Source organism: Dromaius novaehollandiae, chromosome 1 (assembly GCF_036370855.1).
Source record: "Dromaius novaehollandiae isolate bDroNov1 chromosome 1, bDroNov1.hap1, whole genome shotgun sequence".
NCBI lineage: Eukaryota > Metazoa > Chordata > Aves > Casuariiformes > Dromaiidae > Dromaius > Dromaius novaehollandiae.
In genome coordinates this window covers 134,019,399-134,033,838 of record NC_088098.1, presented here as the reverse complement: position 1 = coordinate 134,033,838, position 14,440 = coordinate 134,019,399, and the positions used below count along the sequence as shown (strand labels likewise).

Below are 14,440 nucleotides of genomic sequence, written 5' to 3'. Positions count from 1 at the left end.
TTGAAGCACATATGAAAAATAAAGGAAATTCCCTCTCTGCTTGCACTCATTACCCTAAGAGTGACTCTAGCACCTCATGACAAACAAACCCTGTTAGCAAGACAGCATTTTCACTGGAAGGCAGGTGTGCTTGATGCCTCCTGCAATCCCAGGGTGCGCTGAAACTCACAGTGGCTGCCCACCCGGCTCCCTGCACAGAGCCTCAGGCACCCACGGGAGCACACCAGGCCCTCGTGCCGTGAGTCAGGGTGCAGCAAGGCTGCACACTGCAATTCCTTACAAAGCAGACAAGAAGCATTGTCCATTTATATGCATTTTGTCATTTAGCTATTTTAATGAATTCTGCTAAGAAGAGAGACTAAGCTGTGGAGCAACTTTACCATTTCCTAAACTTCAGTATTTCCAAAGTTGACTATACAACAGTTGTTGACTGCTGGAAGACAGGAGGTGGAAGACTCCTTATTAAGCGGAAAATAAATAAATAAATAAATAAAATCCCTTAAGATGCAGGTCTAAGTTCTAATAGTAACTTACTTTGGCAACCATATTATGCTACAAATAATACAAATAGTATTCATCCAGTTCTAATTACATCAAGAAACCACTAACTTTTGAGCCTCCAGGACGAAGTAGTTTGGCTTTAAGAATTAACTCAAAACTTTAAGAGGATTTTACTTTCCAAAGCTATGTTTTGCTGGACATTTAAAATCATGACAAAAGACAGTTTCTTTACATCTTCTGTGTATGCTTAAATACGAACTGTTCTAACAAATTAATGTATGAAGTTAAATGTTAATAGAATTGGAATCTTCAAAATTACATTAGAAAACAGACCTAGCCAATAATAATGTTTTTTAGAAGACACATGCCACATTTTACACAGTTTGCTTCACTCAAATTCTGGAAGAGGGGCACATTTCCTCCAGAAAGAGTAAGTGGAGCTTTAAACATACCACAGGAGGGTCCTTGCATCAAAAGGAACATATGGTAACTGTTACTGATAAGAATGAGCTAGCAGTAACTTTGTGGTTCAGCCACCAGAGTAGGTCCCTGGATATCGCAGCTGATCTCCTAGCTCTAGAACAGACCCCATGAATTATGCTAGACAGAGTCACTATGCTGCTGAGTCTCATTTTCCCCATCTGTTAAACAGGAATCCCCCCCTCCCCATTTCCAATGGGTGAAGCATTTAAATTCTATCTCAGACAATAAGGAGGCAAGAGAGAAAACAATACTATGTATGCAAGCGCAATAGTAAATACTTGCAGTAATCCACAGCTTTAGTTCCTCTGACCTTAAAAACTCCCTGAAGAGACTCTAGCTTCTCCAGTTTTGCCAATTAAGTTATCCAACCTCTCAGCAGTCATTAAGACAGAAAAAAAAAACTGCAATGTTTAAACAGTTCTTCAGGTGAGAAAAAAAAGTTTTGCAGCTAGAATATTGCTATGAATTATATTTGAAAGACAAAAAACAATGACTTGAACAAGTTCCTAAAGTAGACAGCTTCACCCACTGCCAAGACCAGTTAAGCAATAAAGCTAATATTTTTGGTGTGCAGAAATAATTAAATACCCACCTCAGACTCACAGTGATAAACTGTTCATTTCCAACAAAAACGAGCTACAGTTAGTATAATGGATCGCAATCAATATGGAGAAGACAAACATTCCTTTAAACATTTTAATCTATTTTATATTAAACATCCAATTGTGAGAAATATTACATAAGCTATAACGAACAAAACAACTACATGCTTAGAACTGCCAATATTCTAATAAAACTAACAGAACAATTCAGGATGACAAATTCAACATCTCACATGAGGAAACCAAGAACTGTGGAACACAAAACACTGTACAAAGGTACTTTACCCAGCAGCGTGACACTCCCCCATCAATAGCAAGAAACTAATACTAGGTCATATTTATTAGGAACATGTTAACTGAAAAACATCACAGGTAAATATGTACCATTAAGGATCTGAAAAGCTGGTACTGCAGGGGGAAGGAAAAAAAAAAGCTAAATATCTTTCATGCAGATGGTATGTTTCTGAAAACAGTATTCACATAGACGTAACATCTGTTTTACTGATGGAATCATCAAAATCTATAAGTCTATCATACCAGTTTTTTGAATACACAGTATACGTAGTATAGATAAGAACTAAATTGCTAAACTCCAAACGGTTTAGCAAAATTTCAACTTGACATATCTGCAAAAATAAAACCTCAGGATACGCTGTATGACAACAGGTATATATCAGAAGAGATAGGCGAGTGCTGCAAGGACAGGGATAAAAATTTTAGTATAATGGAGAGATACTGAATGGCCTTCCTAATCCACATATAACACTCCATTTAGATTATTCTACTTTGGTTTTCAGATTATTTTCCTGTTCTGACTATACAAGAAATTACTGTAAATATAACCTTTGTTCCTACGGACACACAGGAACACTGATTACACTGTCTAGTATAGAATGCAAAGAGGTAATCATAACTAGAATTTTACAGCTTAAAGTGGTAAGACATATAATAAATTTCAGATTCCTACCAGAAGCATACATTGACTTAAAGCATGTCACACTGACACTAGAATTGAATTACAGAGCAAAAATTACATTATAGCAGATTCTTTTAAGCATCAGCATGAATGTTTCTTATTTGTTCTCTCTGTTAAATATTAGCACCACTCACTGTGTTGTGCGAGGTTCAAATAATTCTGGATACAGGATATAAAATTAGGAATTCTGAGAAAGGAAATTCACACCACATATTTAGGCACCTAAGCAGGCAATCACAAATTCACTATCAAGAGCAGTAGAAAAAAACTGAACTTTCTCCACAGCTGATTTAGAGCACTTAAATTAAAACTCCTAAAGAGAAATGACACAAATGCTTCCCAAAACACCTAACAAATGAGATCTCATTACAATAGCCAACTCTTTCAACATATTAGTGCCTACAGTTTGGCTATCATAACTATTCATTCTCCTCCAGTCAACATTAATGTGCATTGCTGGGAATACAAATCAAAGGATTAGGCTAGTTATTCAGGCATTCAAATCATCAATATTTAATTTGCTTGAAAGCAGTTGTCTTGGAATAACAGGCACACTCTCACCATGAAAAATAGACTCATGATTTGCTGTAGGTCTCGAGTCAGACAGATCCTGCGTCAATAAAATTGATTCCACAATTCCACAGGCTTCAAAGGTGCCATGATATAAACCAAGAGATTTTAAAAAAAAATCATAAATACCCACAAACTTTAATATGCTACCTTTAAAATAATTTGTTCAATAAGTTTACACACTGAAAAAGCTGTCAAAGATGCAATTTGGATCACTGACATATTTCTTTTGTATCTGTAGAATTAGAAGTCCTGCAGCTTACCTCTGAAAACTATAAATCCACGTTACATCTGAAAAATTACTTGCACTATTTCTTAAGACCGACCATGTTGTGCAGATCTGTCCTGTACACTCTCACTAAATTACAGCAGTTGTTGACTGTTAATAATGTTGTTTTCCAGACTAAGGCCAGTTAAAGGTATTTTACTCCTCCCGTAGAGTTTGCCCATATATCACAATAAATCACCCCCTCAGTGATACCAATACAAAACTGAGTACAGCACTGCACAGCCCTAAAAAATTAGGCCAGTTAATCAAAAAAATCCAATATGAAAAATAATCCAATATGAGAACTCACAGAACTGTTAAGATTACAAAAAGGGATTTGAGATAAGTTTTAAAGCTCTTAATTCCATGATTCCATGTGGATAACACAGCATTACAAAAAAACTGCATCAGCAAATCTGACATGTTAGTGGAAACTCTTTACTCTGTTATTACTGCTAAAGACATTATTACTATCAAACTATGCTGGAAAGCACAATGAGGTTCCAGGTAGATGTAAAAAATATCTTTGACCAAGGATGTGCTTGCAGGATAGGGTCTGTAATTAGTATATTGTTACGCTACAAATATATAACTACATTTTCAAATTGCATGAGTTGCTTATTTAGGTCATTTGTTTATTTGACTTAAATTTATGCATTTTCACTACAACATTTTCCTCTTAAGAACTCCTTTCAGGTAAGCAAACTTCTAAGTCTACCTTTTTCTTTTGAGATTCATCAGAAAAGCTTTTACAGGTGCAGTCTGGTCTTTTCAAGTACTGAATGTTTATTCTAGACTAGGGCCTTACGCTGTAAACCTGTCAGTTCAGTTGCTGTTTCATATTTTGTTAGTGTTCCCAGTGAATTTTTTTAGGCGCCTTATGATACACTGCTGTAGACTCAATTCAATGTAAATGCTTAACTCCCCCTTCCCTTCCCCACTTCAGGAAGGGTTAGAATACAGTATTTTCAAGAAATTTATGACAGTAGTTTGAAAACAAATCATGAGACTGAAGTACACTAAAACAAGGAAGTAACAGGAATAGTATAATTAACCATGCACACAGGAACTTTTCAAAGAACCTATTTTTACTACCTTTCTAGTATATATATACCCTCGCATTATTCAAGATGCATGGAATATATACAGTGAGCAAGGAAGACTGAAGTAACAGTTAAGATATTCTCTAAATCATTAGTCTAAATGGCCTTGCAGAAAAATCCTTCCCTGCCACCTCCCTTCCCTGAGCATCACACTACTACTCCAGTTCTTCTTCATTAAAAAAAATTGATCTAAGATCACCACTTCAGAAGTCAGTGAGGGAAATTACAGTAAACAGCAAGAATTGAAGATGGTTAGAGGTGTCTGTTAGATCACAACTGCAGGTTCCTCTGACCTCCAGAGATGCAGTCACTTTAAGCAGAGGGAAGACAAACATCAGAAGGACAAACACTTTGATACTGCAGAAACTTCCCAGTTTGGTCTACCTAGCTTTGCTCATTAGGAATAAGCCCTAACCTTGAGACTAACTGTTGTGGGCTGGCCTGAATCCACACTATTCAAGATCACGGTTTGGAGCAGACCGGCTGCCTGTCAGCTGGAGGAGACTCAGGTACAAGCTGCACCGTCAGAGGAAGCTCTTCCTTTCATTTCAGAGGGGAGCCACAAGCTACCACGTACGCTGTGGAGGGCTAGGGAAGCACGGGGCAAGCACAGCTGCCCGCGTAGATGTGCTGTTCACGTAGATCCAAACCAACGGGGCAGTAAGCACCCGGTGAAGAAGAGCTAGAAACAACCAAGGGCGCCCGCAGCCCCGGACCTCGGGGTGCAGGGAGCGCGGCTTCCAGCTCCCGGCGTTATCGCAGCCTGGAGGAGCTCACACGCGTCCTGCCCCGCGGCGACACGAGCGCAGCGCCGGCTCCCCACTACCAGGGGCAGGAAACCGCACTGTGCTGCATCTCAGGGATGTTCCCACAAAACGCGGCCGAGCACGCAGCTTCACCAATGCGAAGCGCCCATGCGGTTTCCCAAACGCTTGCGAAACTGCAGCGACGCAACCCCATCCTGCCTAGATAAGGGGGGGCAGCAGCACCCGGGCGGGGACAGCCCTTCCCCGCCGCAGGGCGGGCAGCAGCGAGGCGAGGGCGCCGGCAAGGTGAGGCCAACTCCGCCCGAAAGCCCCGCGGCCGGGGCCGGGCTGACCTTCCCCCCGCCCGGGGGCCGGCTCCGGCCGCTCGGGAAGTGCGCGCGGAGGCGGCGGGGCCGCCCCGGGAAAAGGGGGAAACCCGCTCCCGGCGCGGAAACAAAAAGCCGCCGAGCCCCGGGCCACCGCGGCAGCCGCTCACCGCCCCGGCGGGAGGCAACAAGCCGGCGGCGGCCGCCCCGGTAAGCCAACCCCCCTCCCCCGGCAGTGAGTCAGTGCCCCGCGGAGGCAGCGGCGCGCACACGGCGGCCGCCGCCGCGCCCGGCCCGCTGCCCCGGGCGGCGGGGGAGCCCCGGCCCGCAGCCCCGGCGGTGCCTCGCTGCCCCCGGCCGCAGGAAACTTTCCCCGTCCCACGGCGGGAGCCCAGCTCCCGTGTCCACCCCCCCGCCCGACCTCCCTCACGCACCGCCGGCGCCGCTGCTGCCCCCGGGGCCCTGCCCCCCGCCCCGGCCCGTACCTCCGTGCTGCTCTCGGCCGCGCTCTCCACAGCCATCTTCTGCCAAGGGTCCGCCAGCTGCGCCAGGGGCATCTTCCCCGCCCGGCGCCCGCGGACCCCGCGCCCCGCTTCACCACACCGCCGGCGGCGGCGAGGCAGGCAGCGAGCCCTGGCGCGGGCGCGGGGCACCCCCGGCCGGCTCTCACGACGGCGGCAGCGACTGCGGAGACGGGGACGGCCGCGGGCTGCCGCCGTCCGCCTCTCCCCTCCCCGCCGCTAGGCGGGGCCGCGCTTCCGCCCTCCCACCCAGCCGCCGCTCGCGCCCGGCTTCCGCTCACAACATGGCGCCCAGGCCATACCTGCCCGCCCAACCGAGGCTGTGCGCGTCACTCGAGGGGGAGGGGCGGCACCGGGCCAATCAGCGACGCCCGCAGGTAGCGGGGGGCGGGGCCGCCCGGCGGCGGCGGCGGCGGCGGCGGCGGCGGCGGCGGCGGCGGCGGCGGCGGCGGCGGCGGCTTGGGGCAGCGCCGCGGGGTCGCGGGGGAGCCATCGGGCCGGGCCGGGCCGGGCCCCGCGGTGCCGGAGCGCGTCGGAAAGGCGGACCGGCGGCTGGCAGGGCTCGGGCAAAGAAACGTGGTGGTGGTGTCACGATCCGTATAAAAGATGCGGGCTGGGGGCTGGCGGCTCCCGGGGACCGGAGGGTAGCATCACGCGTGCTGTCACCGGGCGAAGGAATTAGGGTGCAGGAGCTTGTTTTTGAAGCACTGGCACTTACACAGCGGCTGGACTGCCTAAGAGTCCGCTTGGAGCAGGGAAGTCACGCTTCCGCAGGCCCGAGAGGATAAAGCTGTCAGAAAACCCCCCCAAAAGGCCCTTATTTTACTTTCTATTTCCTCACCTATTAGCTGGTGCGCAAACACCAGACTTAAACACATATTAAGATCCGCAGATGCTCATGGCCTTACCGGGGAAAGGCTAAGGGCTGCAAGGAGCACACGGCTGCAGGTGCAGCCGCCCTGACGTGGGAGAACTGCTGTGGAGGACGGGTGCCCGCGTCGAGCACCCTGCTGTCAGCCAGGTTGTCTCTACGCTGCCTGAGAGGATCGCTTCGTTTTCAACAGCCACTTCTTGTCCGCAAGCGTTTCCAGGCTTTGACGGACGTAAGGCACGTACTTTATTTCACCCTTGATAAAAGTTAATGTTACTGTTTTTTATGGGGACAGGGGGATGACAGGGCTGGGAGTGCCTGTAATTAAAAACATGTGTGTGCACATGCACAAATGCATGTATGTGCACATGCTAATGTGGCAAACAGGCCACTTCTGTTGCTGCTTGGTAGCGTCGTTTTTTTTTCATCCCACTTTATTTCTGTAAGCACAACTATCTGCCTACTAAGAGGTGCAAAGCAGTGAATAGGCTGTTCTTGATAACAAATCAGACTTCAGCTGCTGCTGCAGCGAGCTCCATATCTGGTGTAAAAGGTCATCGCTGAACGATCCCTCTGAGCCACGGCTACTGCCAGGAGCAGCAGCTGTGCTCTCCCCTTGCTCACTGCTGTTCATCCTGGCCCTTGCCGTAGCCTCTCTTTTGAACTGGTGAAATTGCTTGTGCTGCCTGCCACATGGTGAGTCAGACTGCAGCACAGAGCTGAGTAAAAACTCGCCCTACCCTTTTTGCCCTCTCTGCCCCTTCCTTCCCCATGCCCCCCAAAAACAAAGCCAACCCCGTCCAAGTTCAAGTTAAAAGTTGAAGAGCAGTCAGGGCTGCCTCCTTCGACAACAGGGGCAGTTTGTATAGCTCTGGGTAGTTACTGGTATGAAGTTTAGAATAAGGTAATAGAAAAGAGAGATAATTCAGTAGTGCTTGACTGCTTTTACGCTTAGGTTAATAACAAGGAATGACTTTCTGTAGTCTGATCAGAACCAGGTCACTTTAGTCTCAAGCTGGCGGCTGGAATGATGAACAGAAAGCTTATGTTCACAGCAGTTGTGCATTGTGTGTTTGACACACAAATCAGGACTTTTGTTTATCTTTTGAGTTCATGTAAGAGTCCATAAAGAAAAAAAGTTTCCTTCCATTCCTTTACAAGTGTCAGCTTCTGTTCTCTCACAGAGATAATTCAGTTTACATTACTGAAGCTCATTCATTTGCACCCACATTAACTACACAGTCAAGTACCCACATCTGAGACTTGCTGTTAGGGAAAAGAACCTGATCAGCTGAAAGGTGGCAACCATAATAGAGAAAAAATTACTTAAATTTGCATTTAACATAATTCAAGCAATCCCTCCTTATATGGTAAGACTTCCTTCCTCTAAATAAAATCTACGGTCTCCTCTCTTCCCTTCATACTGGTCTAGTCATTTCCTGCCATAGATACCTGTTCCAAATTATTTATTTGAATTTGAAGCTCTCCTCAGAGGGAGAGATGGTGTCACATTTCAGCTAGAGCCTTTGAAAACGTTGATCATCTGTTGTCCTTCCCTGTATGCATCCTACGATTCCAGAAAAATAGAGGCAAAGGTTTTATGCACTAATGTATAAAAAGGCTGCGAACAACAGAAATCTGACCTTTCCTCAGGCACTGACGTGAGGAGGGGAGGCTGAAGTATGCCTTTCGTTGTTTGGGCGTTTATTTGAGCATTATCACACAGCACACTTAAATCTTATAAAGGAAAAAGCTTCATCAGGATTTTAATAAGAGCTACTACACAGGGATGGACTTCAGGGCAGAAAAAACATCTGGAGATTGTTCCCAAGGGGAAGAGAAACACATCAGTTGATCTCTGGGAGATGCGGGGGTTTCTGACTTTCGGATCCTGCTACGTTCTGGGCTGGATCGTCCTCCCAGTGAGAGGTAAGTCACTGAAGGTATTTTGCCTCAAGACAGCAACTCCTATTTTCATTCCTTCTGTCTCAGGCCAAAGCAAGACTCATGTTTTCACCTGCGGCAGCAGACCGTTCCTTTTACCCTCTTCCTCTTTAAGCACAGCCATCCCATGTTGAACGTAGTCACCATTAATAACTATCTGTCACCAGACTCTGTGGGGTTTGAATTCACCTTGGCATAAGTGGTTGCTATCGTATTGCATCTACACAGTTGTTTTACATGCATTTCAACTTGATCACGTTTTTTAGAAGGACAGCGTGTGGCATTGAAGTGATAGTGCTCTGTAAAATCTAGTTAACCTGTCAGTAGGTGAATTAGGTGGGCTTCACAAACTGCACCATTTTCAATACCACTTACAACAAATCTAAGATGTCATGCTATTGAAAGAGGAGATGTGAGCTTAATAGGACTCACCTATCTTTCCCCCACAGAAGTCGGGTTGATGGCTGAGCAGTAGGAATAAGGGAAGCTTTCTCATGGTCAGTGGTGTCTAAGGCTTTGTATAGCTTTGAATTAGTACCCACTAACTCATTGCACTTAAGGCAGAATTCATGGCAAGGTTAGTAAATCACTGTAGTCACACCCCAAAATCAAATTAATAAGCATAAAATAGGAATAGTTTGCTAGCATCACTACAATACCAAAAGGATGCGAGAAACTGGAGCAAAGTTTTATTTCTACTGAAGTGGAAGGCAGAATTCCAGTTATTTAACTGGTTTGAAATCTGGTTTCCCTGGGTCTCTAACCATGCCTGTAGAAAGTATTCTGACAGGACTAATAAATCAAATGCATTTGGGGATCATAGTATAATATTTAGGAGCTTGAGCTTGCATTTTCTAAATATAAATAAAAGGGAAAAATGGGCAAACCAAACAGTATTTATGAGAACAAAACCCACAAACCCCACACTTGTATGGATGGTGTAGCAGTGCATTAGGTATGAATAGCAATGCAGTTTCTTCTGGATTAAAATGTGTAGAGTATGAAAAAGTAAATGCTTTCTGAATGCAAATCGAAATTCAATTTTGAATGTTACAATCATAATGCTGTCTAAGGTGTATAATTTGAATTTACTGTACAAGAAAATATACAGATGTTATTCAAAATTATATAGAAGGCGACTCTTAGGAGTTAAAGCAAAAAACAAAAATCAATATAATTTATTTGTATAGCTGTTTAGGAGCAGAAGAGCCTCTTACTCTCAGGACACCTGGATTCAATTCTTAGAGGATCACAAAGGACAACTGTGTAATTTGGCGAGTCACTTAGTATAGATGAGATTCAGCTAAGGAGATTTAGTCTTCCGTGATGATGTTTTCAAAAGTGTGAAGAGACCTTAACTGGAGAAGTGTAAATACATCCTGCCAAAATAGAATAAGGAGGTTTTAGTGGAAATTAGAATTGTTTGCTCTCTGGTTTAGTTCCTGTGCTTTAGCTGGTGCTTTAATTGCCTCATTGGGATATTGCAAGCATGTTTTCATCAATGTATGGAAAACTGATGAAACCTGGGGAGAGAGACTGTACGATAAAAGAATTTTCCAGCCAGTGCCAGTTGTCATGAGTGAGAGGCGCTCAAAGTTGAGTAGTTTGCCCCCGTATATATGGAATCAGCTATGCAGTACAGGGTTAAAGAGAGTTATAACCTACAATTAAAAAACAAAACCTGAAATGAATGACAATCGTGTATAAATACTTAACCTGAGCTTACAAACAGCATCTGCCGAAGGGTGCTTTCACCATTGCAGGCCCCTGGATGATGGAATTGTGCTGGAATGCAAACATTTCCTACAATTTCCTCTGGCAGGCTCCGCTTTGAAGTTCTGATCCTGCAACTGTAGCGGGAGATGCAATAATGACAATAAGCATGCTCCTAAATCCTACATATATTAGAGATATGGTGTCTGACTCACCACTGAAAATACTCTAGCTTTTGTTTATGTATGTATTTCAGTTTATATGGAATTGCACTAGCAGTGAAATAGAGTAAAGTGTAATGGATCAGACCCTATGGTATTTACTGATTTGAGTTTTGTCTGTGGTTACTGTACTAGCAGGAAATATTCTGCCTGTGGTTTCTATATCCTGAGTGGAAATGTGGTATTCAATAAAATACGATCTTATTACGGCATACCTGTCTCCAACATATGTTCTTATTTTAGTTTTTCTGTCTATATGGATAGCTCAGATTTATATTCTGAGTAATGGAGCTTATCCTGTACACCACAGAGTTTGAGAAACCCTTTGCTGAGCTTTGGTATCTTACATGGAAATCTACTGTCAAATACTGAATACAGGTTATCACCCAAATATGGTGCAACATTGAGAAGCGTACCAGAATTTCAAATTGTAGTATTTTGAGACAAAAAGGAAACGCTACGGTATGAACTGGGTTACATATTACGGGTGCTGTCTGTGCACAGGTTAAAAAGATAAAAAGTGGACAAAAGTAGAATGTGAGATTGTGTTAATGCAATACCAAACTATTCAGCTTCACAAGTTTCTCCTATAAAACACACCAGGCCCAGAGCAGCCACAGCCTTACAAGTACCCTATATTTCTCCTCCCTTCCCCTTTCTTTCACCTTCCTAAGCCTAGGAAAGTAAGGATCACATACCCGTCTGTTATTTTAGTTAGTAAATTTGATCTGATTTAAAGAGCCTCCTGACAAGATAGACACAGTTTATCTAGTTCTTCTGGGATCTAACCTTACTACCTCGGTTTCCTAATTTTAGGTTCTAGCCCTCTCTCAATTAAACAGTTATCCTCCTCCAGCTCTAGATCTCTCCAAAGGTACCCACCAAGTCATCTACTCTAACCAGCCTTAACTTTAATTTCATTTTACAGAATAACCAGAGTCTCTTAGCCAAGAATCCATTTTAAATCTAGAAAGCTTTATTATCTCCTCCCTGCCCCTTAATTATACTCAAAAGGATTCTCCTGACTGTTAACAGCTACGCTTTATCATGCTTACCAATACCTGACACTTATTCCCCGTGGTCTACTTACCTTTTCTGGAGCTACCTGCTGTTGAAGTAATCACACACAATCACAGAACGGCTGAGGCTGGAAGACATCTCTGGAGATTATCCAGTCCAACCCGCCCTGCTCAAGTAGGGTCACCTAGAGTGGGTTGCTCAAGGTCATGTCCAGCCAGCTTTTGCGTATCTCCAAGGACAGACACTCCACAAACTTTCTGGGTAACCTGTGCCAGTGTTCAACCACCCTCACAGTAAAAAAGTGTTTTCTTATGTTCAGACAATTTGCCATGCTTCGTTTTGTGCCCATTGCCTCTCATCCTCGCTGGGCACCACTGAGAAATCTGGCCCTGTCCTCTTTACACCCCTCTGCACTTAGATGTTTATACACATTGATCAGACCACCCCGAGCCTTCTCTTCTCGAGGCGGGGCAGTCCCAGCTCTCTCAGCCCCTCCTCCAATTAGAGATGCTCCAATCCTTTAGTCATCTTTGTGGCCTAAACCTAATACCTAGAAATACAGTTTGCTACCTCTCCTGCTCTGAAAAGGCAAAAGGTCCATGTGTTCTCTCAGAATAGTTCACTTGCTCTTTCACCAGGATCTAACATATGCACTGTATCTTTTGCTCTGTACTTTAGCCAAGCAGTGCCTTTCAGAGAGAGGCTCAGGTTTGTGGCCAGCTTACAGTGGCTGTACATTTTCTCCAGTGATCAATAAAACTTGTAGCATCATCAACTGTAAATCAGAAGGGACGGTAGTTGTATATGCTGTACAATGGGCAGCATGCATTATTTTCCTCCTCTCCCTGTAGGCTCTCTGCTGTTCCACTGCACTTGGGGAATTCCTGCAGTGAGCCCTGCTCCCTTGTCATTCAGGTGTGTTGCTGATTCACACATGTATATATTGTTGATATATGATCTACCTGAATACAGAGCTTCACTGATGGTTGCCTTATCCCAAAGTGGTTTTCCACCACTTATGATGAGCTGGGGGTTGGCAAGCTTCAAAGCTTTCTGGCATACTTTTTTCCAACCGGATTTTGTGTCTCGTGGGTGAAGGCAGGGACCCACTCTGAATATGGAAATTTTAGACCCCCAGCAGCCATTCCAGGACCATATGATGATACAATTGCATGATGAGAGCTAATTTCCATCACCCAAACACAGTGTTTACTGTGAAGAGGAGAGGTGAACCTGGTAGAAGCCAGCTCAGTATCCCAAAGGAGTGAATAGAAATGTGTTAGCTGAAGCAGCCCTGCCCTCCTCACGGGTACCACCCTCTGCCCCTATCGAGTTGACCTGCTTTGCCCTATTTGATGGAGGAAGGACATCCTCAAGGCATTGCTCAGGAGCCATGACCTTGCCAAAACAGGTAGCAAGATGAGGAGGCAGCAACACTTTTTCAGTATTGCAAAGCAGCACCTGAAGGCTGTGTCAAGGCACAGTGCCTTACAGAGAGCTGTGGTATTGCAACAAGGTATACGTGAGACAGATGAGTCAGGAACTATAAAGTCTGTCTTGTTTGAGCTGCAAAATGTTCAGGGTTAGCTGTTAGGATGGCTATGGTGTGCTTCAGCTAATGTGCGGTATGGACTTGACCTACATCAGACAAGATAGTTTAGGTGGAGGGTGGGAGATTATGGAAGATCCTTGTATTGCTGGTCCTTCTCCATTACATGAAAAAGAAAGTGGAGTAGGAGGAAACAGAAAGGGGAGCCTGAGAATAGGTGAGGGCTATTTAAAAAGAGAAGAGGAGAAAGAGCAAAACAATTTTAGGGAGCATTTTAAGGAGCAGCTATGCCTTGCAAACAAATAGCTTGTTAATTCTGTGTAAGATTCTTTGTGACAACATTTAGCAAGTCACAGAAAATTGGAAAGGCTGATGTTTTAACACTGATAAACCATAGTTGCTCTAAGCAGTTGTAGAGATCTGCCAATATTTTCTTTTTTAGAATCACTTGATACAAGATTAATGAAACAAACAACCATTCTGTGCCTTATTATATCAGTTACAACCAGATAAAATTTCCAATGGCTTCAGCTAAATGTTTGCAGTAGGAAGAAAATTTTCAGCTCATGAGCGGGCCTGCAAGTTAACAGATCACAGTCTTCGGTATTAGATCACCACAGACAGTAGAAGGGATTAAGCGAGTTGTCAGGATCGTTTTCTTTCTCTTCTGATTCACTTTTAGCAAAACTGAAACTTTGTCTGACTTCAAAGATGCTATTTTAAAAATCACAGTTTTCAGGAAGGAATGACGCTATTTTGCCTGTTCCACCATAACGAATGCTCCCTCCTATGCTGCGCACAAATGAGCTGCTTGCCCTACTTGAAAAAAAGCTACGATGAGGGCCTTTGGTCAGTGTTGACAGTGTTCCTGCAGTATTTCAGTGTCTCATTCCTCTGTGCTTTCTAGAACCACTACTAATGACGTTGGTTAAGAGAGAGTGTAAATTGCAATAAGACGGCCATCTCCAGAGAGCGCTGAATTGGTCTGTTGCAAGGATTCTTTAATTATTGATTCCCTTGCTAGAG

The 14,440-nt window shown here is 44.5% G+C and overlaps 1 protein-coding gene and 1 long non-coding RNA gene across 4 annotated transcripts in view; one reads left to right on the top strand and one right to left on the bottom strand.

Moving 5' to 3' along the window:
- RPS6KA3 (ribosomal protein S6 kinase A3) overlaps positions 1 to 6,384 on the bottom strand; it is an 80,545-nt gene extending 74,161 nt beyond the window's left edge. Inside the window, exon 1 of one of the 2 annotated variants that reach the window (XM_026120697.2) lies at positions 6,061 to 6,384. In XM_026120697.2, coding sequence (XP_025976482.1) covers positions 6,061 to 6,132 — 72 coding nt within the window. In that variant the 5' untranslated portion in view covers positions 6,133 to 6,384. The remainder of the gene's footprint in view (positions 1 to 6,060) is intronic. The other variant, XM_026120696.2, reaches the window with a different exon arrangement.
- On the top strand, positions 5,477 to 11,057 carry LOC112995632 (uncharacterized). Of its 2 annotated transcripts, XR_010385406.1 has the most exons (4): positions 5,477 to 5,555; positions 6,981 to 7,204; positions 8,755 to 8,896; positions 10,102 to 11,057. It is a non-coding gene; the product is annotated as an uncharacterized LOC112995632 (long non-coding RNA). The 2 variants fall into 2 exon arrangements; XR_010385405.1 differs by lacking the exon at positions 5,477 to 5,555 and having other exon boundaries at positions 6,500 to 7,204.
- The last annotated feature ends 3,383 nt before the right edge of the window (positions 11,058 to 14,440 follow it).